General features: G+C 39.5%; 1 protein-coding gene across 19 annotated transcripts in view; it reads left to right on the plus strand.

The window, feature by feature from the left end:
- birc6 (baculoviral IAP repeat containing 6) overlaps positions 1-26,129 on the plus strand; it is a 231,106-nt gene that overhangs the window by 106,165 nt on the left and 98,812 nt on the right. For 18 of the 19 annotated variants that reach the window (XM_022672707.2, XM_022672695.2, XM_022672710.2 and 15 more), the window contains exons 62-66: positions 4,195-4,391; positions 5,972-6,272; positions 12,254-12,471; positions 21,074-21,238; positions 22,295-22,460. In XM_022672707.2, the coding sequence (XP_022528428.2) occupies positions 4,195-4,391; positions 5,972-6,272; positions 12,254-12,471; positions 21,074-21,238; positions 22,295-22,460 (1,047 nt within the window). The remainder of the gene's footprint in view (positions 1-4,194; positions 4,392-5,971; positions 6,273-12,253; positions 12,472-21,073; positions 21,239-22,294; positions 22,461-26,129) is intronic. The other variant, XM_022672703.2, reaches the window with a different exon arrangement.

The raw sequence follows: 26,129 nt of genomic DNA on the forward strand, positions 1-26,129 counted from the left end.
ACCCCAGAAAACTCACAATTCTCCATTTTGCATTTAATAACTATACTCCATTCCTCAAGATAGCATGCTAATTTGCTCTCAGCAAGAATATAAGATCAGACAACAGTGACACTTTCTAGTCCTGATTTTATCATAAAACATTGAAATATTGAGAAGAACCCGTTAAGAGTTCTAGCTTTAGTTTAGTGTCAGAGATCAGATCTGTCAGGCGGGCTGCTTCTGATATTAGAGTAATGTTGCGTTCTTATGGGAGTGTTGGAGGGTCTAACTCGAGCTGAATGAGAGATGAAACAGCTCTTTGAACAATCTGCTCTTCAAAGTTTTTCAGAAGTTCTAGTCTTGTTGAGAAGCCAGTCTCTTGTAAGAGTGTGACTAAAGAAGTTTTTCATTATTAGTTACTCATCGCTACTGCAGGGACTGTGATAAGAAGTTGCTCGCAGAAGATCTTTTCTGATTTGAGGATTGGACTGACTTAAATATTTCCTCTAACTTGAGTCCAGCTGAGGTCATGTGAAACTGTGGGACTGAATTTACAAGGCTACATAACATATATACACTAACAAATAGGGATGCACCGATACCACTTTTTCCTTACCGATACCGGCTTTTCTGGTATCAACTGATGCCGATACCGATACCAACAGTTTTATCCTGAATAAGATATAATAACCTGATTGGCTGCAGTAGATAATGATTGACAAGGAGCTCCTGTTGTCGATATAAAATTATTCAATTGAACATGTAATAATCAAAATATGGTAAAAACCAGGAAAATCTTTAGGCGCTTTTCAAGTTTTCTATTTTTATTTTTTATTACAAGATATTAGTGCAGTGTTTCTTTAAGAGACCCCTCCCCCCACCCCCCAACGGCAGATTTTTCTGCTCTCTGAGTCTCGGGTTAAAGACCCCCAACCATTTTTTGCTCCCGCATTCCAAACCCGGAAATGGTATCGGCCGATACCCATTGCTGATACCGATACTTTGTGTAAGTGCCAGTATCGGTGCCGATACCGATACAGTATCGGTGCAACCCTACTTGCACACATGTACATAAACATCTAAAAGCTTAGATTTCCAATATTTTCAACATCACGCTTAGCAGCAGCGATAGCCGCGGTTCACAGCAGTGCTAGCTGCAGTTAGCAGCGCTGAGTGTTCCAGTAAGCTATGACCCTGGTAGCTTGTTTTAACTCGGTAAACACACAGACTACAGTCTGATAATACTCGCCTCTGATTGGCGAAAGAGCTAGCTCTTAGGTTGGTTAGCAGCTAATGCTCCAGAAACTTCACTGAACTCCTGTATAATGCTGTACTTTAGTGGAGGGTCTTTACTGCTCCTTACATCCTGACTGGTAAAATTCATACATTGATAGGCGCACTGTCACTGTATTTTTTGGAAAATTTAAAGGATTTGAAGTGCGATTCATAGTGTAAAAAACACGATAATTAAAAGACCATTAAGGATTATATTTTCTGTAGTAGCTCTGTAAAAGCATGATCTGGGTGTATCATTGGATTTAACTTTTGGCATCAACTTGTCAGCAGAGCTTCAGCCAGTGTTTTCTTATTTGAACTGTGTTGTACGTCACAGTAATCTATGTGGGCTGTGACCTCCGATTCTGCCACACACAATTCACAATTGTTTCTGCTACAATAAATCGTCCAATAAAAATAAAAATACCATATAATTTTAAAAATCATGAATCATGTCATTATATATGTGCCATTAAATTGCATTTTAAAATGAGTAATATATTGTTTATTACAATCATTTCTGCAGCAATGTACGATCCTTACAACAGCAGCTGGTGCGATAGACCTAAACCTATGAAGCGTACATAAACAGTAACAATAGCTTATAACAAACATTTATGATTTGCATATTATATGCAAAATGTGTCCAACCTTTAAAGTGGATTTTGTTTCCTTTTTCATATTGTCCTCTCTCTCTCCCTTTTTTTTTTTTTTTTTTTTTTGGAATTTTAAATTGGACATGGTTGCTCCTAATTTCATTACACTTTGTTAGAATTCACTGTAGGAAGGCAATACGTCAGCATAATGGATCTTTTTATCAGATTTCTTTCAGATAAGGACATGTAGTGCCCGTTCCCAGACTGCCAGCCTGTCCTTGTGGCTGTATGATCGTCATTTTAAAGGTGGAACCGTTTTCATATTCACTAAAAGCTGTTTTTCCTCCGTGCTCTTCTCCCGCATCACCAGCTCGGTTGAAGACTTTTGGCTGTGGCGTTTAATGAATGCGTTTGGCGTTTTAAAATGTTTAACGTTGTGTCACCAATAGGCTCCACTCTGTCTCCCTCTCTCCTCAAAATTAGACTCATGAATAACACATGAGCCGTTTTACTCTTCAGCATGTCGGTTTTACTTGTCTAATCTTGTTCTGTGCGAGCTGATATTGCAGCACATGACAGCTGTGCTGGTTTTTCCAGCCCGTGCTTATGTTTTGATGCTAATTCATATTCCCACTGTTCCTTTTTCTGCAGTTTAGTTTAGTTTAAGAGCAGTTATTAACATGGATGTGTTCACTTAGCGTTCAGGAGGCATCCCGTGGGAAAAACCGTACCTATGAAAGCAGAAGGGGTTTCTCTCCTTCAGTTTAATCCAAGAAACACATGGATGTATTAGAATAGAACATAGATATTTGGAGGCATGAACGAAAATACGTAACTAAAAATACAGACGTATAGAGGAAAAGCTTCTCAAAGAAGGCGCAGAGTGGTCCAGCGGTCTAAAGCGGGTCTATGAGCAGGAGGTCGCAGGTTCGAGCTGATGTATCAGAACCAAGCTGCTGCGCTTTCCTCCAAGCATGCTGGCTGTTCTGCAATGCTGCTTCAACAGCAGCTCGAAAATAAGCGGTGGCTGACTTCACATGTATCGGAGGAAGCATGTGTTAGTCTTCACCCTCCTGGTGTGTTGGGGCATCACTAGTGATAGGGGGTGTCCTGAGAAGTGGGTTGGGTAATTGGCCGTGTAAATTTTTTATAAAATTATAAAAAAAAAAAGACAGTCAAAAATGTAGAGCAGCAAATATTACAGTTCCTTTCTGAGAACACTGCTTACTATATTAGAAAAAAAAAAATTCTTGTAATTTAAATTGCATTTGTCTATTGGACAAGGACTTCTTTGATCTGATTGTGAACAAGATAAAAAAAAATGTAACTTGCTAAAACACTTTACTTCAGTGGGAGTTTGAACAGTTTTGTCATTTTGAACAAACTTAAACACAACCACATTAAAAACCTCTGGAATATAATCAAGAGGAAAATGGATGATCACAAGCCATCAAATCAAGCGGATCTGCTTGTATTTTTGCACCAGGAGTGGCATAAAGTTATCCAAAAGCAGTGTGTAAGACTAGTGGAGGAGAACATGCCCAGATGCATGAAAAAAAACAGGGTTATTCCACCACATATTGATTTCTGAACTCTTTAAATTTTATGAATATGAACTTATTTTCTTTGCATTATTTGAGGTCTGAAAACTCTTTTCTCTCATTTAAGTCGATTCTCATTTTCTGCAAATAAATGCTCTAAATGAGAATTTTTTTTTTGGAGTTTGGGAGATTTGAAATGTTGTCTGTAGTTTATAGAATAAAACAACAATCTTCATTTTACTCAAACATATACCTATAAATAGTAAAATCAGAGAAACTGAAGTGGCTTAATTTGTTTCCAGAGCTGTATATGTGCATTTCTATGCTGACCGTTGCCACTTTCGAAGCTCCTCATTTGACTGACATGGCGATCCACCACCCACAATTATTTCCTTTTAGGCCTTTTTTCCTACTAGCACCACGTTGACCCTCCTTCTCTTGCAGCATTGCAAGCAAGCTCATTGGCTCTGTGCTGGAAGGCAGGACTTTATCCATAACCATTTGAAACAGCAGGTGGTCTTCTCAAAAATTGCTTATACCTGGTTTTAAATAAGAAAAATCTTCGTTCGAAAAGAGCTTCTGTGATATTTTTTGATATTGTATTGTTGCTTCAACGCTCAGACTAATGTCTCATAACAGAACTGGATCCTGAAACAGAAGATGGGAACTGGATTAGACCTAAAATAGCCTAGATCAGCCTCGATCATGATCTTCTCAAAGATCCACAATGTTCATTGTAACCTCTTTTGATTCGTAGGTTAGGCTTTACCTGTAACATTCCTCCCCTCCTTCTGTCTCTACAGAACACTGCGAGATGCTGAGCAGTTGTCCTGAGGATGAGCCGATGACCCCCGGCGAGGAGTGTTTGGATGCAGCTATAGACGAGTCTCTGCTGGAGACCAGCCCCATCCAGTCCCCCCTGCAGGTGTTTGCAGGAATGGGGGGTCTGGCCCTCATTGCAGAGAGACTACCCATGCTCTATCCTGACGTCATCCAACAGGCTAGTACACTTTCTGCAAACAGTGTGTAATGGAGCAGGACACAACCTGTAGTAGCGCATTATTTATAGTGCAGTGGCTTGCAAAAGTATTCATACCCCTTTGAACTTCTAAACATTTTGTCACCTTCATCAAACCACAGCTTTTTTTTTTTAAGCGATAGACACAAAGTAGCACGACATTGTGAAGTGGAAAGACAATGATACGTGGTTTACGGAAAAAAAAAAAGGTTTAATCAGTTAAACATCATCTCAAAGAAGTGTGACATGCAAAAGTATTCAACCCCCCTATATCATTACTTAGTAGAGCCACCCAAGCATTTTGGGGTATGTCTCTACCAGCTTTGCGCATCTAGAGACTAGAGATTTTTGCCCCATTCTTCCTTACAAAACAGCTCGAGCTCAGCCAGGTTGGATGGAGAGCGTCTGTGAACATCAATTTTCATGTCTTGCCACAGAAGCTCAATGTGATTTAGGTCTTTTAGGATTTTAAAAGACTGGACCTTTCTAACACATGAATATTTTTTATATAATCCATTCCACTGTAGCTCTGGCTGAATGTTTAGGGTCATTGTCTTGCTGGAAGGTGAATCTCTTCTTGACTGGCTTCCCTGTCCCTGCTGAGGAAAAGTATTACCACAGCATGACGCTGCCACCACCATGTTTCACAGTGGGGTGGGGTGTTTAGGATGAGAAGCAGTGTTACTTCTTCTCCACCACACATAGTGCTTTGCATTTATGCCATTTTTCAAGTCTGGCTCTTTCTTTCAACAATGGGTTTCTTTTTGCCACTCTTTCGTAAAAGCCAGATTTGTTGCGTTTTTGTAAAGTTTTGTTGCTCTTTAAAAGAGTGTACTTTTTTTTATTAGACCAGTGGCATAAAATGCTCTATAAATATGAATATATATAAATAGATATAACAGGCCTAGCTACAGTTTCTGTTCATATATAGCTATTTATTTGTGCTTATTTGCATATACAGCTCTGGAAAAAAATGAGACCACCTACCAAATTGAAAACATCTGGAATATAAGCAGGAGGAAAATGATTACAAGCCACCAAACAAAGCTGAACTGCTTAAATTTGTGCACCAGGAGTGGCAAAAAAATATCCAAAAGCAGTATGAAAGACTGGTGGAGAACATGCGAAGATGCATGAAAACTGTGATCAAAAACCAGGGTTATTCCACCAAATATTGATTTCTGGATTCTAAAAACTTTTCATTATTTGAGGTCTGAAAGTCTTTCTTATTTCAGCCATTTCTCATTTTTTGCACATAAATGCTCTAAATAACAGTATTTTTATTTGGAATTTGGGAGAAATGTTGTCAGTAGGTTATAGAATAAAACAAAAGTGTTTCTTTTCCTCAAATATATACATATATATATATATATATATATAGCTAAATCAGATAAACTGATTCAGAAACTGAAGTGTTCTCTTATTTTTTTCCAGAGCTGTATTTCATTCTTCATGCCGATAGTGTTGTTCTCTTTGCCTTTGGGTTTAAATTAGTCAGCGTTTCTCTTCCTCTGTTCACATACTCATTTTCCCATCTGCTGAACTGCTGTTGTACCGTGCAGGTCAGTGCGCCCGTGGTGCCGTCCACCACTCAGGAGAAGCCCAAGGACAGCGACCAGTTTGAGTGGGTGACCATCGAGCAGTCGGGGGAGCTGGTGTACGAGGCACCCGAGAGCATCGCCGCTGAGCCTCCGCCCATCAAGTCATCAGTGCAGACCACCTCACCCATCCCGGCCCACTCACTGGCAGCCTTCGGCCTCTTCCTGCGGCTGCCCGGCTACGCCGAGGTGCTCTTAAAGGAGCGCAAACACGCACAGTGCCTGCTGCGCCTGGTCCTGGGCGTCACTGACGACGGCGAGGGAAGTAAGTGCATCCTTCTTACTGCTCCTGTTTCACAGATGGCACCACAGTAAAAAAAAAAAATAATAATAATATCTGGATAGTTGGGTTTGAATACTGGAAACACAGCTTCTGCATTAGGTATGTGTAATCTACAGATATTTAGCCAAGGTTAAATAGCACATTTCCAGCTACACTGCCAGTCAAAAGTTTTAAAACACATTTATTTTTTGCCATTCAAGATTCCAGTTCAATCAATTCCTGGAAATAGTAAAAAACAATTGCAGTAAACTGTCAGGGCCTTTGAAGAAAAGATACAAACTAAAAACTGAAAAAAGAGGAGGGGGTTTTTAGCAAGCAATGAATTAATCATCAGTTTACAGCTGGTAAGTAGCAATAGAAATAAACTGAGTTTCGGTTTAAATGGATTTACAAAAATGTCAATTTCCCAATCATGTGTCTGTAGTAAAGCAGTGCTGGAACAGATGGTGTTACTCTTCTCTCTACTGCACCATTTACACACTTACACACAGCACAATCAAAAAACACTTTCACAATCATAAGACACAAAGAAACGCAGAGATCACTGGAAAACGTTTGATCGGTAGTGTTTGTCTTAATTTTACAGTGTATTGTTGTGACTATACCACAGTTTTATTATTGCTGTTTTTTATTGAAAGATTTTGAGTTAAAGAGGATGAGAAAATATGATCTGTTTGGTTATAAAAACTCCACGAGAGTTAAAATAGTTCCATAGCTGCTCTGCTTGCCTTGTAAGCGCTGCATCGTTGCTAGGTTACCTGTAGGTGGCGGAGTAATATATGGAGAGCTTCGGTTACAGTGCATTACCGGCTGATAATGACATTCCTAGAATGCTTCTCAGCCAATCACATTGCATACTCGGAACTAACTGTGGTATAATATATAATAACTAAAATAAAGCCAACAAAGTTTGTTTTATTTTGAAGTTTACTGTTAGGCAAATGTGGCTATTAAATAATAAATGACCATCTACTTTAAAATGGCAAACTCCAAACATTAATCATCCACTTGCTTCAGATAGTGTTGGCAAAAAACTAATGGACTCTTGGAAACTCCTTTGTTCCCTCTAATGTGAGAAAGGGCTGGGCAATTAATTGAGAATTTCACTGTTTAGAGTTTTTAACTGGATGTATCAGTTATTTCTTTCTTTTTAAAAAATAAAACTGCTAATGCTTTTTTTTCTGTGAGTACTTTTTTCCTCTGCCCCCATAAAAAAAGAAACTTATTACTGCACATGCAATCATGTGACTTTGCCTTATCTCGTCTGTCATGAAGAAGCAGCACGGAATAGAACTGAAACACTGAGCCGACTGAGCAAATCGAACAGATTATACCAAAACTTATAAAAAAAAATAAAATAAGAAAAAAAATCAGTCATAAATCGCGGACGAGGTAATATATTCATTCAATTAATCGTAATACTGGTTTGAGGTTATATCACCCAGCACTTTTATACTGATGAGTTCATTCTTTGAATAGCTGATAGAGTCTGTGTAAGTTTGTATATTAAGTCTACTCTGTTATACAGAAGGGGGGGAACCGGAACACTTAGGGTTCCTCAGCAGTGTAGGTCTGTCAGGTGGCTTGCTGCTAAGTAGGCTGTTAGCTGCAAATGCTGCTGCACCCAGCCTTAGTTGAAGGCTGTATGTCTTATTGGTAATAAACAGAAGTGCTTTACTTACCCAAATAGTTGTTTTCAGAAGAGAAATCTGTGTAGATTAACATGCAGTGCCATTTGACTTAGAAAGTTTGTGTGTGTGTGTGTATATATATGAGAGAGAGAGAGAGAGAGAGAGAGAGAGAGAGAGAGTTACAGTTTTGTTTACCTAACTTAGCTTAGCTTTACACCCACCCAGTGGCAAAACCTGCTGAATTGAATGAAAAACATGGCAACACCCCTTTTCCTTACTAGTGTAGCATAATGCGCCTTATAATCCGGTGTATGACCTTATGTATGACAATAGAACAGAAAATAGACGTTTATTAATAGTGCGCTTAATAAATCTGATTCACCTCATGGTATAGAAAATGCGGTACTTTTTATGATTTAAATCACAATATATTGAATCATAACTCCTGTTTAATAATGTGTATTGTACCGGCAGCTGCTTGAAAGAACAATGCGGTATTATACAGTGTATTATAAAACTTTTTTTACTTTTTAGTTTGTTTCCAGTGGAGTTTCCAGTTCATTTATTTACAATAAATAAAAGAATAACTAAAATAAATCGATCAACTCATCTAAGCAGGAGTTGTCAAACTTTCCAATTGCCTGCTTGACAGACAGTGAGGGAGAGAGGATGCGAGAGGCAACCCACCGGCCAATCATGCCATTAATAATTAGGCCAGTTGTGACTCCGGCTCACCGGAGGTGAAATGGTGGTCTGAATGTGTTCTCATCTTAAACTCACTGTGCTAGCGAGAGCTACGGGGGTCAGCTCCTGCTCCTGCTCCTGCTTCTGTCCACAAGGCCGAGTGCTGAGAACCGGGCACTCTCGAAGACAAAAGGCCGAGATGAAGCCGCTAGAGGATCACCATGCTGAGAAAATCACGGATTACAAACAGCAGTGCCCATCAGCTGGCTCTTCTCCATCCCACACAGTTCAGCACAGCATAGCACAGCACCTCCGAGGCCTCCTTTCCATCTAGCATCTCTGATCCCCTCTATTTCAACTTTCCAACAAATCCAGACCAAAGTATTAAATCACAGAGTCAGCAGGCCACCAGATCCCACAGCTGCTGAACTCAAACCAAGTTTCGTCTGGTCTTTGGTCAGAAACAGCCGGCTGAAATTACTGTTTTCTAACAGATTTCCAGCTCCAAAAAATGCCCAGGTCAAAAATAGCACCTTTAAAAAGGCATCAAAATACACACAGTTCAGCCCAAACCACTGCAGGCTGCCTCTAATGAATTGAATCTGATGGGGGCCTGTTCACATTGTACAAATGCAATTACGTTAAATTACGACTAATCTGTTGTGAAATTAACTCAGGGTGTGGTGAAACATAACGAGTACAAACGTTTGTGGAAAAGCTCACCTCCATTCTTGACTAGTATTCTGAAATACAGAGCTTTTAGCCGATGCTCCCAACAGGCTTACAGTGTTAGTGATAGGGGCATAGAGGTGTCAATGCAAATAAATTAATATTTTTACACAATTAACTACTGGTAGAATTCCGAGGGCCCTGGTATTAAAACCAAGGTACTTAAAAGTTTGGAAATGCACAGGTAGTTTATTTAAAAGATTACTCTGCGCGCCACCAAGCTAAAATGAAAAAACATCGACTGGCAAGCACAGACAAATACGTGCAATAGGGGAGCAGATTGCAATATTAATTCAATGGGTATTAATGAATAGTAGAGGGATGTTTTAGCAGCAGCTGGAATTCATGAATTTACAACATAGCCATTCTTTGCATGGGCAACATTTTAACCCAATCTCTATTATTGTAAGCTTGTTGGGAGCATTGCTGTGTGTACCATGTTTCTTTCTAAATAACAGGCCCATGCTGTACTCTTCATTAACATCATTTTGAACAGATTTCGCTTACTCATACAACTCGAAAACGTACTTAAAAAGCTCAGTTTTAACAAAGCTTTACCTACTAAAACAATGTTTGGATTATTTTAGCCTCGGACTCATAATGTAGAGTAGAGGGATCGATCTAAACTCCTGTTTTTGATTGCTGATTGTTGTTAAGTTGTTTAACGAAGACTGTGAACAATCTGCAACATTAATTAAGGTCTGAAACCTTGATAAAACTTGTACTATTTTCCTTTTATTATAATTTTATTTCAAATTTTTATCCCAATGTCTTCCAATTTACACGGCCAATAGCCCAACCCACTCATTAGGACTCCGATACATGTGAAGTCAGCCATACCCTCTTTTCAAACTGCTGCTAATGCAGCATTACTGAGCATTCAGCAAGCTTGGACGAAATTTTAGCGACTCGGGTCTGGTACATCAGCTCACAGATGCGCTGTGCTGATCGACATCACCATAGGAGTGATGCGGGGAAAGAGCGCCATCTACCCACCCAGAGAGAGAGGCCAATTGTGCTCTCTCAGGGCTTCGGTAGCCGATGGCAAGCAACATGACCCAATTCCAACTAGAATCAGTTAAGTTTTGCTGTTTTTATTATTCCTTAAGGTTTATATTTTAAGGTTATTTACACATCTTGTTCTAGAAATCGTGTCAGAACAAGTTATACGGAATGTAAGAGATTTTATTAAAGCATTCAAAGTAATAAAACTGTAGGAACTGAGCTGAAGAAGCGAACATTTACACACAGACATTTGGGTTCATGTTAAAAATTGCAAAACACAAATGGATAAAAACCTAGTCCTAGTTGATGTAAGAAGCTTGAATATTATTCATTTTGGAAATAGTTTCGTCTTTTACTCAACTATCTAATCATACGGTATTTTTTTTTTTTCACAATTGTATTCAGTTTTGAGCAGAAAGGAATCTACTGGAGTCGAGCAAATGAGGTACTCTGCTCTCCTTCTGTCTTTGCATAGTCTACATCATCTGCTTCCGTTCCCGGCGTGTCTCCATTGTGAGCTATTGATTAGTTAAATGTGTTCTTGCCCAACCGATTGGCCTAATTGTGCATAGATGAGCTGAGGGCTGCCCACTGTGTATTGCTGACACTTCTGGTTGCTGATAGCGTGGATGATTGATTGACATGTTTGTTGATTGGTTTACTGTGTAATTGACTGGTCGGGGCTGGATAATAATGATTGATGATGATGAGTTGCTGCTTAGGTTTTTGTTTTTTCTTGATGGGGCCTGCAGTGTTAACCCTGTAGGATCCTTTTAGGTAATAATAATGTTTACTGAATTAATATTCTAAATGTTCAAATGCTTCTTGTGTTTCTCATTATTTATTGCATCTCATTCTCTAATCACAGAAAAACAGTTTGTAGCTCTATAATTACAGACTGTAGTCCTTTTTTTAGAGAATTATGAGAATCTTAACACCCAAATAATAAGAGCTGTATCTCTGTGGGTGAAAGTAGGCAGAGAAACAGATACAGAATATAAAACTACAGACTGCTCCTTTTTGTTGATATAGTGGGGCTAAAAAAAATATTATAATGAATATAGAATCAACAGGATTGTCATTATTATTATTATTATTATTATTATTATTATACACAGCCCTGTCAAGCTCACATAAGGCAAATTAAACCATACATACCGTTCCTCAGCTTGTTTAATCCAATAGAAAATTTAGCTGCATTTTATTTTCGGGACTATAATCTACCGAAGGTTTTTTGATATTTCCAAACTTGGAGTGCATTATTAAAGCTGTACATTTTAGGAGTGAGAGAGAGAGTCAGTCAGAAACTTCACTCCTTGGTTTCTTTGGTTTTACTATGAGTAAATGAGCTATTGAACTCTTGAGTTTCCCCCTTCTGAAGTCTCCATTGCTCCACCAGCCACTCATGCTCAGTAAAACCAAGCGGATCCTCTTTAAGATGCTGTACATGTGACATAAGTACGTAAAGACGCGTTACGTGGCCAGAAGAAGAACTCCAGTAATATTAAATTAAAACACTTATCATTGGCTAATCCATCAGCTAATGTTGACAGTTATGTGACTATACTATACCAAACTAATCATTGAGCTAAATATACTCTTAAAAGTTTTACTTTTACTTTTGAGCACATTTAGCTTAACGTTGGACTTTGATGAGATGATAAAATAATTAAAAACAAACAAAAAAAAGCTTGTCTGGTCCATACAGCACTGCAGCTACTGGACTACTAAACAATAGGGCCGGTAGTGTATCTTCATAAACTGACGATATTGTATGATCGTTCTGTTCATGTTACTTATCAATATAATGCATTTTCCCTCTGCTAAAAGGTACATTCTGTTTAAATTTGAAACCTTGAAAATGCTCTAAAGGCCTCTCTTCTGCACTCTTCCCTCTCTGTTCCTTTCTATTAGGTCACATCCTGCAGTCTCCCTCGGCTAACGTCCTCCCTACGCTGCCGTTTCACGTGCTCCGAGCGCTCTTCAGTGCAACGCCCCTGACCACGGATGACGGGCTGCTGCTGCGACGCATGGCGCTGGAGATCGGAGCGATCCACCTGATCCTGGCCTGCCTTTCAGCCCTGAGCCATCACGCCCCTCGTGTGCCCAACAACAGTGCCAGCCAGAGCGAGGTACTGTCACCTATCTAACACCATCAGTGACTGAGGATTTGTGATCTAGGATTTTGCTGTTTATAGGTTTATGTTTGAGGAAAATGAACATATTCATCATCATATTCCTAAAGTTTAAGAGTTCAAAAAACATATTTCATGCATCTTGGCATGTTCTCCTCCACCAGTCTTACACACTGCTTTTGGATAACTTAATGCCACTCCTGGTGCAAAAATTCAAGCAGAATTCAGTTTGGTTTGATGACTTGTGATCATCCATCTTCCTCTTGATTATATTCCAGAGGTTTTTTAATTTGGCAAAATCAAAGAAACTTATCATTTTTAAATGGTCACTCTTTCCAGAGCTGTTTATAGATTATAACCCAATCCTGATTAATATGTTGTAAGAAGCTTGAACATATTCCTTTTGATATAATCAAATAATCTTTTAAATAGTCTTTTTTTCTAGAGTGTGTTTGGATTTTGCCAGTCTTTACTTTAATTTTTGTGTTTTTCTTTGTGGATTTTGCTGCTAAAATCTTCTGCCTCTGGAATATCTTATTCGCTTCGGCTTCAATATGTATATAATCTGTAATTCTAATTGCAGATTTAAGATTTTTGCGTGAAACTTTTGGCACAAAATGAATTCCATTAAAAATCTCCTTATCAGTTGTACATACATTTTTACTGTACGTAGACAAACTGCTCCCAAACACACAGCATGTGAGAAAATCCAGCATTTTATAATTTTTTTAAAAACCTTTTTACTTTTTCATAAATACTGTCATACTGTCAAATACAGTTTAAAACATTAAAACAACTCAATTGCATAAGATTTAATCACGCAGCACGTTCCTATTTGCCTCTTTAGCACTGCTAGTGTTTGGGGATGGAAATGCAACCATCTGTATAATCTGATCATCACTCTTGTACAGGGAGGGGCACTTTAGGGGGCCAATCAGATTTCAGCTGGGGCCAATGCCTCTGTGGCCCTGCCTCTAGAACTGCCAACAAAGACTGTTATGTAGACGTAAGGCCAATTTATACTTCTCCGTCAAACCTACGCTGTAGCCAATGCATTGACGCGTAGCCTACGCCCTAGCTTGACACGCCCCTCCCTTAAAATATAGCTATGCATCACAGCCGTGATTGGTCTGTCTGGCCTTCCATCAAGCAGGCTAAATAGCTTTAGCGGCTCCTTCTCCAACTGTAGCTTTAACTGAAGCTTTAACTCTCCCACAGAGGTTTCTGATTTCAATACCCACTCTAATAATCCTTAACTGTGCTGAACATACCAGCATAACCATTTGCTGTAGCAATTAACTGTGTAGACCATACACAAATGTAACCAGCTCAGCCTTCCTATAGCACTAGTCAAAAGATAGATAGCAATAGCCGATAAAGTAGCATTTGGACCATTCTGCCCTGTCAAATAAAACACACGAACGATAAGAAATCCCAAAAGGTATCACTTAACACTTTAACTGTGTTCATAACTATTATATTCTAAGCCTTCCAGTAAAGTTAACAACCTATAAAACATCTTAAATCAGGCAGAACCAGTTCAGTATGGGGAAAAACGGCCGTTTCCTTTTTTCGAAATAGCCTTAACATGGTTGTCGGGGGCAAATTGACCCGTACATGTAAAGGTCAGAATAACACAGCAGAGAGAAGCAGTGCAGTATGCAAAGAAAAGAGCCTTTTCCAACTGTGTCAAATCAGCCGTGACACGCTTTTCTGAAAGGTTGCCAAGTGCTCTCTTCTTCATCCTTCTGTTCCATATGGTGGAAGTGAATTGGTGGCATTAGTGTGAAAGCACACTCCTGCGTTGGGTTTAATGGACTTGTTTTTATCTCCATTTGAGACGCTTCACTTTTATTAAGGGCCACGGCAGTCCGGCAGCTCCTCTCCGCCTGCTGAGAGAGAGACACCTCTCACTGTCGTGGAGGGGTGTGTGTGTGTGAACATATGTGTGTGTATGTATGTGTGTGTGTGTATGTGTATGTATATGAGAGAGAGGAGTGTATCCTCTGTTCCTGCCTCTGGTTATGAAAGTGTTTAAATTTATTATGACTCCAGACCTCTGAAGTTCCCTGCTTTAGCTCAGGAGCTCGTCGTGCCTCTCTGTTTGTAGCTACGATGAGCCGACTGTCCTTCCTCGAAAATAACACACGCAAGCATCATCGCCAGGTTTCTAATAGAAAATAATTGCTGTCATCTGTCATCGAGAGCGTGACCAAGTGACCTCCCTAAAACAAAAAAATCAATATTCAGCTGTAGCTGCCCTCACACGAATAACCTGCTTTTTTTTTTTTTTATTTAATCTGTTGTTTCAGTTCGACTGATGCTGGATCTGAAGCGGTTGTTCACCAGTTTGTAGTAGAGTGTAGTGGATTATTGCCTCTGCAAGGTCTAAAAGTGTTAAAGAATGCGTTTATTTAATGGTTATTATTTAGTATTTATTTAGTATTTTTTAAATGCTATTAATTAAGTTCTCATAATAATATTAATATTAACAGTAAGTGACTGAACTTTATGAAATGGACTCCGTTCCGTTCACTCCGTTCACCCCCCTAGAATTCGGTAATATCAATAGGGGCTTTGCGCTGCCCATGCAAAGAAATATTAAAAAAAAATATTAATGATTCTCCCATCATTGCAATATTTGCCAACTCCTGTTGCCCCAGCTCCAGTCCAAAACTAACGTGTTTTTTCACAAGATTTATTAGCTTTAGTTGTGTCCGTGCTCATTAAGACTGTTTCATAACAGATTTTTGTAGAGATATATATATATATATATAAACAGCTCTGGATAAAAATAAGAGAACACTTAAAAATTATGAGTTTCTTTGATTTCACCACATTGTAAACCTCTGGAATATAATCAAGAGGAATATGGATGATCACAAGCCATCAAACCAAACTGAAGCTGAACTGCTTGAATTTTTGCACCAGGAGTAAAGTTATACAGTTATTCAAAAGCAGTGTAAAAGACTGGTGGAGGAGAACATGCCAAGATGCATGAAATCTGTGATTAAAAACCAGGGTTATTCCACTAAATATTGATTTCTGAACTCTTAAAACTTTATGAATATAAACAAATAAATGCTCTAAATGACAATATTTTCATTTAAAATTTGGGAGAAATGTTGTCTGTAGTTTCTAGAATAAAACTACAATGTTCATTTTACTTAAACATATACCTATAGATAGCAAAATCAGAGAAACTGATTCAGGTCTTTTAATATATTGTTCAATATACTTATTATATCTATAATATATATTTAGTATATGAAAGAGCGCTGTTGGTATCTTGTAGCTGTGCTGATCGAGTGGAGCTGTGACCCTGTAGACTGAGTGTAAAGGCATATTGCTGGTTGTGGATTTACAGCACGTTGAGGACGTGTCTCAGGGCTGCTGGTTTGAGCACCGGCCAGAGGTCTGTCACCACTGTAATGGTCGTCCTTGGGCCGGCAGCGGGATATTGCTGTAGCCTACACTCTGCCAAAGAGGACCAGGGTCACACACACACACACACACACACACAGAGGCTCATTGATGCTCTTGTTCCATTTCTCCTGCTCTATATTTGCACGTTTTTATGTAGGAGTGGGATTTTGCCTGTGGTTTTTAAAGGCAAATTTCACCTGTTTTAACTGTATGCTGTAGACGTTTAGTGCCTGTCAGTGATCCAGTATTACATTGGAGAAGGTGTGGTCTAAAATGTGTTTATTGTAGTCCTGTTGATGTTAACACTCTGGACCGTTTTAGCCTTTGATTTATATTTTTAGTGTGTACTCAGTGTAAATATGGCATCTGTAGAGGTAAGAATTCCTTTTTTTTACGTTATTAAATAGTAAATATAAAAAAATATATATATATATTAGAAAATTGTTGCAAGAAGGAAAAATGTGAGCCCTTGTCTCTCTAAACCATCACTGATTGTGGAAACTTCACACTAGACCTCAAGCAGTTTGGACTGTGTGTCTTTCCACTTTTCCTCCAGACTCTGGATCCTTGATTTACAAATGAAATGTAAAATTTACTGATGATCAGTGATGGTTTGGAGAGTCATGTCATCTGCTGGTGTTGGTCCACTGTTTTATACTGTATCAAGTCAAAGTCAGTGCAGAGTTTTACCAGAAAATCTTACAGCACTTTACGCTTCCCTCTGCTGACAACTTTTAAGACTTTATAAAGATGCGGATTTCATTTTCTAGCAGGACTTGGCACACTGCCCACACTGCCAAAAGTACCACTTGGTCTTAAATAATGTTCTAATATTCTGAGACACTAATATTTGGGTTTTCTTTGGCTGTAAGCCATAATCATCAACAATAGACAATAGAAGAAATAAACACTTAAAATAGATCTCTCTGTGTGTAATACATCTATATAATATATGAGTTTCAAATTTTGAACTGAACTGCTAAAATAAAGTAAATGTATTGAGATGCACTAGTATGCAGCTTTGAGGAGTAGTAGCAGGAGCGCACTAATAGTCTTCACTATAATATTTTGCCGTCTCCCCACTCAAAAATCATAAGGACCACTACTTTAACAGCGTAATCATATAGCGTGATTAGAATGTGTGGTGAAACAGCAGTAACTCTATAGGTGTAGGGCTTCAGTGTCAGTAGCATGTGTATCATCATTATTAAACGAAGGCCGGTCGGAGTGAGCTGAGAGGCGAGAAGTCGTTTAAATGGTAATTTATCTCCTCCTTCCACATCATACAAGCATCCAAGCGTGACACAGAACCCCTCAGGCAGGGCAAAGGATTTTCCATCTGCGCATGTGGAACCAATAAGATTCCCCGCCCTGAAGATTCCATGATCCGGGCTCACTGGAAAACCCTCCACTCTCGAGGTCCAGGCTGGACTAAAGCAAACTGATCTTTATTCTCAATTAAAAGCACCTCCAACTATAGTGTGTTAATTAGTGACTAACAAAATAAATAACATTCACCCCTTACACAGATTCCATTCACCCCGTCGTTCATTCCACTTCTTGTTAGGCTGGAGTGTTAGGGTTAAGTGGCCCTTCAAATACTCACTGGTTACTCCATTAGCAGAAGCGCAAAGCCTTGGCGTAGTAATGGATGACCAGTTATCATTCTCAAGTAGGGGTGCACGATATTGTAAAACTTATTTTTTTTTTTCTTTTTCTGACTATACACATCATGGTATTGAACAATGCAGGGCCTTGTGTTTAGTGTGAGCAGCATTAGCTGCTAACCGCTAGTGGCTGGGCAGAGCTACACTGAGAAGCCTGAGAACTGAGAGTGTTCTGGTAAGCCAGGGTGATATTAGCAAGCAGTTAATCACTCATAGCTTGTTCTAACATAGTAAGTGTGCAGGCCACAGTTTGATATACTAACCTCTGAACGACGAAAGAGCAAGCATGGTTAGCGGGTAATGCTAATACTGCTCCAGCAATGCAAGCGGAGGTTAGCAGCAGGCTACAGGCCGAGAATACTCACTTTTTTAATGTTTAATGGATGTTAATCTACACAGATTTCTCTCCTGAAAACTGTTTATTTGGGTGAGTAAAGAGCTTCCGTTTATTTACAGTGAGCTTAGATTCCTGAATTTCTCCAGCACTAAGGCTGAAGCATTAGCATTAGTTGCTAACCTTTAGCAGCCTGACAGAGCTACAATGAGAAGCTCTGCGTGTTCCGGTAAGCCAGGGTAATATTAACTAGCGGTTTGTCCCAGGTAGCTTGTTTTAACATGGTAAACATGGAGACAACAGTTTATCTAAAATATACTCCCCTCTTAGCTGCGAAAGAGCTAGCGGGATTAGCGGGTAATGCTAATACTGCTCCAGCAGTGCTAGCCAGGGTTATCAGCAGGCTACATGCCGATAATACTAACCTCTGAACAGAGAAACAGTGGTTAGCTGCTAATGCTGATGCTACTCCAACCCCGGTGCTGGAGAACTAAACTGAAACTACTGTATAACGCTGTACTTCAGTGGAGTAGCTTTACTGCTCCTTACAACCTGACTGGTAAAATTCCTTATAAGGCGCACCAGATTATAAGGTGCACTGACGATTTTGTGAAAATTGAAGGATTTTAAGTGTGCTTTATAGTGTGAAAATGATAGTACTATTATAATTTGATTAGAATTGTTTGCTTGGCAGATTACCAAATACTTATGATAAGTGTATACAGGGTTTTTGTACGGTCATTAAAAACCTGGAAAAGTTTGGGATTTGAAAATAGCAATTTCCAGGAAAAATAAATAAACCCAGAAAATTTTGGAAAGGTCAAGTGTTTCTTTTTATTGATTAAGAACATTAACTCATTGTTAATTCAGTAATTTAGCCCTACACAATGGAGCTCTCAGGATCTGACGCACATTTTATTATTAAAGATTTATTTTAAGCCCACTAAAATTAATTTCAATTATAGTTTTAGTTGATTTTTTGTTTTTTGTTCATCCTCCAATGAACGTCGCCTCACTTTACCAAACAAACACTCACACAAAGCAATCCAGACTGTTCTCATACAGAGTTCCCCAATGGTGGAACAAACTACCTTCCACTACCAGATCAGGAGAATCTCTCGCTATCTTTAAGAAACTCCTGAAGACAGAGCTCTTCAAAGAGCACTTACTCTCCTAACACCTCTAACACACTAACTACTTCTAACCTCATTTCCTTCTTCCCCTCCTTCACTCCTCTATCCTATTATCTCCCTTTGACCTCCTTTAGGCCCTGTCTAAAGATGTTTTTACCTTTAACTTCTATTACTTTTGTACTTGACTATTGTAAGTCGCTTTGGACAAAAGCGTCTGCCAAGTGTAATGTAAAACTCAGTTACATGGTTAAAAAGTGTATGAACCCTGCGTACAGCGCTGATGAGGAATAGTAGAGATATTTAAACGTGTTGCACTGATTGTTTTACTGCGTTGTTGTCAGTCAGCTGATTATGTAACAGTCATCCAACACCTCATGTCCATTATTAAAAATGTAAATATGAGTGTGAAGTCACTGAGCTTGCTCCAGTTGGCCTGGCTCGGCGAGCCCATCAGCGGTTGACTGTGTTTGGCAGAAGCGCAGCTGCTTGACCTTACCGACTCCTCAATGTTGTGAAGGCTCTGCGAGAGCGTTCCCGGCCCGGCTCGCCGTCAGTCTTAAAAGCGGGCCGTAAGTAGCGGAAGCACGGCACGTCAAGACAGATGAACGTCAAGCGCTCCGGCGGAGAGCGGCGCGTGTGCACGCGAGTGTTCTAAACGATAGTTAAGACATGCTTTTCCAATCATGTGTTCAAACAGGCGTCGAGCCGAGGTCTCAGAATGTCACGCGTGTCATCTTAGAGACTCGTGTTTGCTTTCTGTCTCAGATCGGTCCTTCACCAGCAAGGCTCGTACAGCTCGCAGCTCCCACTCGCACGCTCGGCCTCGTGCATTTTAAATGGCTTCACCTAGAAGAGAAAGCCGAGGTTGAGCCGTCATCGTCTCATTGAAGGCGGTAGTGGAGCTCTCTTCCGGAATGAATGAAAGTCATTATGAAGGAAGATTTTTTTTTTCCTCCTCCCAGCAAAGGCTCTGAAAATGATTAAGTTCCAGTGATTCAGTCTGCGGTGACATAAAGAGGTCAGGCCTGCCCTGTTATTAATCAGACAGCGATGGGCAGCCGTTTGGCTTTTCTGGCTTTTCTGTTAAACACTGAAACAGCGTAGTGATGTTGGAGTTCACTGTTTAAGAATGTGGTGGGAGTTTTTTTACATAGTGACAAACACACAGAATACACCACCTGCCTTAAGGCTCTTTTACACCAAGCATTTTTTTTTTAAATAATCTTTTTTGTTTTGTAGACTGCACTAGAAACTACATAGCTATCAAACATTTTCGCTCTTTTTTTCTCTCCTTATTAGCCCTATCCAGACGGGATTAGTTTCTCAGGTGATCTTGGGGTAATTTTCTCTCTTATTTTGTCCTCTGTGATTTTATTTTTTGTCCGAAACAACCATGACGTCCTCGTTTAATAAAATAGCTATTTTTCCACTGCCACGCACCGTAATTACACTTTGGGCTCACGTTTCCTTGGAAATCCAGGGAAAAACAACAGCGAGTGGAAATGGAGGAGCTACTGAACGCAATGTCACGTGACCAAGAAAGCCAAAACAAATGGTCCTCCTGTTTTCTCAAATGAAGTCCGGATGCAAGAGTTTTATCACATCAGTTTTAGAAGTGTGAAATATTTTTCTCAGACGTCCCCCTGAGAAATTAATCCCGTCTTCTTTCTGCTCTCTCTTTTTTTTTTTCACTGCACTCTTCTTTATAAAATGTAAACAAATTGGGATGCTTCTAGACAAAAAAAACTAAACACGATTATTGAAGTGCACCCAATCATTCATATTAATGTCACAAAAACTTTCTGTTAATGGGTTATTTGGTTTTCTGAGCTTGCAACATTTTCCACTATTCAAAGTTTTTTTATGTCTAATACTGACCTTACCAAATTAAAACGACCTTTTTAGCTTGGCTTTGAGCTGGACAATACGTCCAAAACTTGTATCACATTATAATAAGTTTGGGCAATGTAATCCCGATATTAATGTTAATGTTTGTAGTTTGTTGATTTAATAACTGAGCATGTGGCGTTTTGTGTTAGACACAGGTGTCAAGTGGACACGGTGGAGGCACCACAGAGGAGCAACAACTTTACTGGGCCAAAGGGACGGGCTTTGGGACCGGCTCCACTGCCTCCGGTTGGGACGTGGAACAGGCTCTCACCAAACAGCGTCTGGAGGAAGAGCATGTCACCTGTCTGCTACAGGTAAGCACAGTGATCTGCCTGTAGATAAACCTTCTACAGAAGGCACCTTTAATAACAGCTAATTTAAACTCTCGTTTCTTTACACTGTTGACTGTGCTCATGTGAAATAACCAAGCTTGAAATGTGAGAGTGAGCACTGTGAGCTCTAGCACACATCAAACCAGCCCACACTACTGTGAAAAACACGTGCAGCCAAGCCAAGACCTAAAAAATCCTTTAAGGAGCTCAAATAAAAAAAAAAAAATTAATTAATATACATTATTTTACTCTTTCACACTAAGATTCTTGTTTTATCAGATTTAAACCAGGTCCTTCAGACCAGCTCTTTCATACTGGATGGCACTTTTTTTTAATTCATTTATTTTAGATTTTTTCCTCATTTTCTCCCTACTTTACACGGCTAATTACCCAACCCATTCATTAGGGAAGGGTGAAGACTAGCACATGCCTCCTCTGATACATGTGAAGTCAGCCACCACCTTTTTTCGAACTGCTACTGGTACAGCATTGCTGAGTAGCATCACTGAGATACATCAGCTCACAGACGCAGCCTTGTGCTGATCAACATCACCCTTTGGAGTGATAAGGGTAAGAGAGCGCCATCTGCCCACCCAGAGAGAACAATCCAATTGTGCTCTCTCGGGGCTCCGGTAGTCGATGGCAAGCCACATGAACAGGCATGGGCGTGGTAGTGGGGGGAAAAGTGGACCTGACTACCCAGGGCCCGAATAGGGAGAGGGGCCCATGAAAATCCTGATTTTTTTTTCGCTCACTTTCCTTTGTTTACTGGCATGGATAGGGGCCCATTAACATAGAGGGTGTACAGGGCCCAGAATTTGCTGCTACACCCCTGTGAACAGGATTTGAACCAGGGATCTCCTGATCATAGTGGCAGTGCTTAGCCTGCTGGACAAGTCAGAGCCCTCAAAGAAGCAATTTTGAAGTCGCTCTGTTAAATTTAAATTATTCTAAATGTAAATGTGTGTATGTCTTTCTGTGTGTGTGTGTGTGTGTGTGTGTGTGTGTGTGTGTGTGTGTGTGTGTGTGTGTGTGTAGGTTCTAGCCAGCTACATTAACCCTGCAGGATGTGTGGGATCAGCCGAGGCCCCGTCAGCAGAGAGCAGAGGCCACAACAGCACAGCTCTGCCCTCAGTCCTGCAGGAGCTGCTCAGCCAGTCCTGCCTCATCCCTGCCATGTCCTCCTACCTCCGCAACGACTCCGGTACAGCGCTGTCTAGCTCACGTCTACTTTAACTTGTGTGTGTGTGTGTGTGTGTGTGTGTGTGTGTATATATAAATGTTTTTTTTGAAGGAGTCTTTTTTAGACAGATGTACTGTTTTGAGTGGTCGGCTGAACATTACTGATGCTATTTAGTGGTCTGAATGCTTGTCCAGCTTGGTGTGTGTGTGTATCCGTGTGTGTTTAGAGCTCTCCTGTTCTGAAGACTATGCATTGAGTCAGCAGGTGGAGCCCCTGCTTTTTTCCACAGAGCCTCACTCACTTTGCCTGGCTCGTTCTGTTGGTTCATACTCGTTTCTGTAGCAGATATTTGGCTCTGAATTGCTTAATTGAATGGAAATTTGGAGTAATGAACAGGTCAGATTTTGGAATTTGTGCTGGTTTTGCTGAGGAATTTTCACTTCACTGTGTCTTGCTCTGTCTTTCTGTCTTAAGCCAAGACCGGTGTTCTACGAAAGCCGCACATGTGAGATTTAGTAGCTGCTTTCTACTTAAACGTAAGATATTGCCGCTGGTATGATGTGGTTGTACAAGGCATAAGGTCAAATGACTCAATTTACTATTTCCAATACACTGATGACAGCCACATTTTATATGTATTATTGACATTATCGGCATGCTGCTTGTTAAACCTGAAAACGCATTTTTTTATGCAGGTAGGGTAGGAGAATTGTTGTTATTGTAACTTGTGACTAGGTTGTTACTAGGTTACATATAAACATATAAGGCAGACTAGTCTATAGTGTGTTGGAAATACACAGAGATGCCTTCAGAGTGCCATTATTGAAAGATGTTGGCACTTACTGAATGCTGGAATACCTCTCAGCCAATCACATTGAACTTTACTGTTAATCACGGAGCTGATTGTGTTGATAAACCTTAACTATGGATGAAGGAATGGGTTTTTGGCTTGTTTTGGGTCAGTGTATATGTGTTGATTTCTTGATTCATAAATCCAGATCTATCCACTCTAAAAGCCCTGTCTATAGGGAATATTTTCTTAAAGGGACGTCTGTGAAAGATGTTTCACATTTCTACTCGTAATACTAGTTCTGGGCCATATGGGAAAAATCTAATATCACAATATGGGATTTTTTATATCACGATAACGATATATATATATCATGATATAACACATTTAAGTATGTTTTCAGTTATTCTTTGAAAAATATGACACAATAATATCATTGCTTACTTTTTTTCCAACTTTATTTCAAAGTGACATTAAACCAAACATTCACAAATGAGATTTACTACCTTTTAGTGCAGCAATATATATAAATGTATCAAATGAAAACAGATGAGGTAGATGCAGTAGCTATTTTTTTTTCTTCAAAAGAACAATACATCTCCATTGTTCAGCTCTCATGAGTTTAATAATGTATATCATGTCGTCATGTCCTTTAAAATAACGTAAAGCAGCGTCACGCCGCTAAACCACATTATAAAGCGAAGATTACTTTATTATCACTTATATAAACCAAGTTTATGCAAAGTGGCCACGCCAATACATTCTGTCGTAGCCTACTTTATATACTTGCATAATTAATTGATGAAATTACTGTAGAAACGATAGGGACGATAGAAGGTAAGTAGCACGATAGACACTTTTCTATCGTCTCCACGATATTTATCGTCATATCGCACAGCACTACATAATACTAGTTATAAAACTCTTGTATTTGGAATACAATTAAAAAAACAGGAGGACCAGTGAGTGTTTAAACGCGCACCCAAAGTGTAATGAAGACAAATAGCTATTTGATTAAACACAAGGTGACGAAATGTGAAAAACAGTAGATAATTCAGCCTGTAATTTTCTCAGAGGATGTCTGAGAAAAACACGCACATGGTCGTTCTGGACGGGAATAAAATCACAGAGGACCCCCCATAAAAGAGAAAATTATCCCACAAACCTCCTGAGAACCTAATGCCATCCAGATAGGGCTTAATGTTGCTCTTTACTAGAGTTAATATATAAAAGAAGGGAAGAAAACTGTGTGTATTTGAGTGTTAATACATGTGTGTCTGAGCAGACTGTGCTGGAGTAATCCTTAAAGGGATCATCCTGAAAGCCGTGCTGGTGAGGCGGCGTGGTTTATACCTGCGCTTTGTGTGAGCGAGTGGCTTGATGTGTTATCCTGCCTCCGGAAAAAGGGCATGGCGAGAGCCCCCACACCCCCCCCTCCACACTGCCCCTCACACTACAGGGGATTTACAGCATGCTTGTGTACGTATACGTGTGTGTGTGTATACCTGTGTCCTCCCAAAGGGCCCTGGGTTTTCATGCTTTTCAGAATTGATACAGCCCCTGTGTTGTGTATTTCATGGCACTGAACGCCCTTTTGTCAGCCTTTCAGTGATTAATAGACTGTTCAGACACCACTGCGTTTAGACTACTAGGGTTTTATTGCTTAAACGGACCTGTGTTCATTTTAAACACAACCCGCTCCCACGCAGTTTGCCTAAATGTGTGTATGTGAGCATGCATATTTATGTATATAGTATATAAGGTGCGCTGTATAGGGCTGTAAATCTGACATCACTGTGTGTTTCATAGGCCTGTCACCATAACCACTTTTTTGGATGATATATATGTATATATTCCCAATAATAATATTGTCATGTTTAGTCCATTTTATATGTAATAAAATGATGATATAACACATAAGTACACATCATCAAACATTTCATTATTAAGAATGTTTAGAAGTTGGAGTTGGAACATAAAAATCAGAAGTATCCTAAATAAATAACGTGTACATAAAAATGCGAAAAAAAAAAAAAAATATATATATATATATATATATATATATATATCCTGTTTGTAAACAAATTACACATGCTGGCTTATTTATGTTCAAGGGTATTTCTAATAGTTGTGCAGAAATTGTGTTTATTGTGAAAACTAAAATCACGATGATGCTAAAAAATACTGTGCAATTCACAGCGTATTATTGTCATGTTAAGACCATTTTATGATATGAAGGATGCTGTAACATATTTACATATTACATAGTGGCTAAGCGCTGCCACTATGATCGCGAGATTGCTGGTTCGAATCCCGTTCATGTAGATTGCCGTCAGCTGCCTGAGCACTAAGAGAGAACACAATTGGCCTTGCTCTCTCTCTCTCTCCGCGTGGGTAAATGGCGCTCTTTCTCTCAACATCACTCCAAAGGGTGATGTCAATCAGCACAGGGCATCTGTGAGCTGATGTATCGGAACTGAGTCGCTGTGCTTTCCTCAGAGCGCACTGTTGTGCTACTCTGAAATGCTTGAAAAGTCCTCCTGGTGTGTTGGGGCATTAGAAGTGATAGAGGGAGTCCTAATGAGTGGGTTGGGTAATTGGCCTTGTAAATTGAGGCGGGAAATGGGATACAAATTTAAATAAAAAAAGAATGTTTTAATATTGGAATTGGAATAAGAAAATCTTTAGTATTTAAAAAAAATAAATATTATTCATATGGACATGAACAATAGCAATATTGCTCATGTCCATACATCTTTACTTACAGACCTACTGGTAAAGTGTGTGTGTGTGTGTGTGTGTGTGTGTGTGTGTGTGAATGTGGGCTTTAACGCCTCTCCGCCTCCCTAATTAAATATGCACAGATTAAGAGATGAGTGTAGTAATTAGTCGTCATTATC

Source organism: Astyanax mexicanus, chromosome 14 (genome assembly GCF_023375975.1).
Source record: "Astyanax mexicanus isolate ESR-SI-001 chromosome 14, AstMex3_surface, whole genome shotgun sequence".
NCBI classification, from domain to species: Eukaryota; Metazoa; Chordata; class Actinopteri; order Characiformes; family Acestrorhamphidae; genus Astyanax; species Astyanax mexicanus.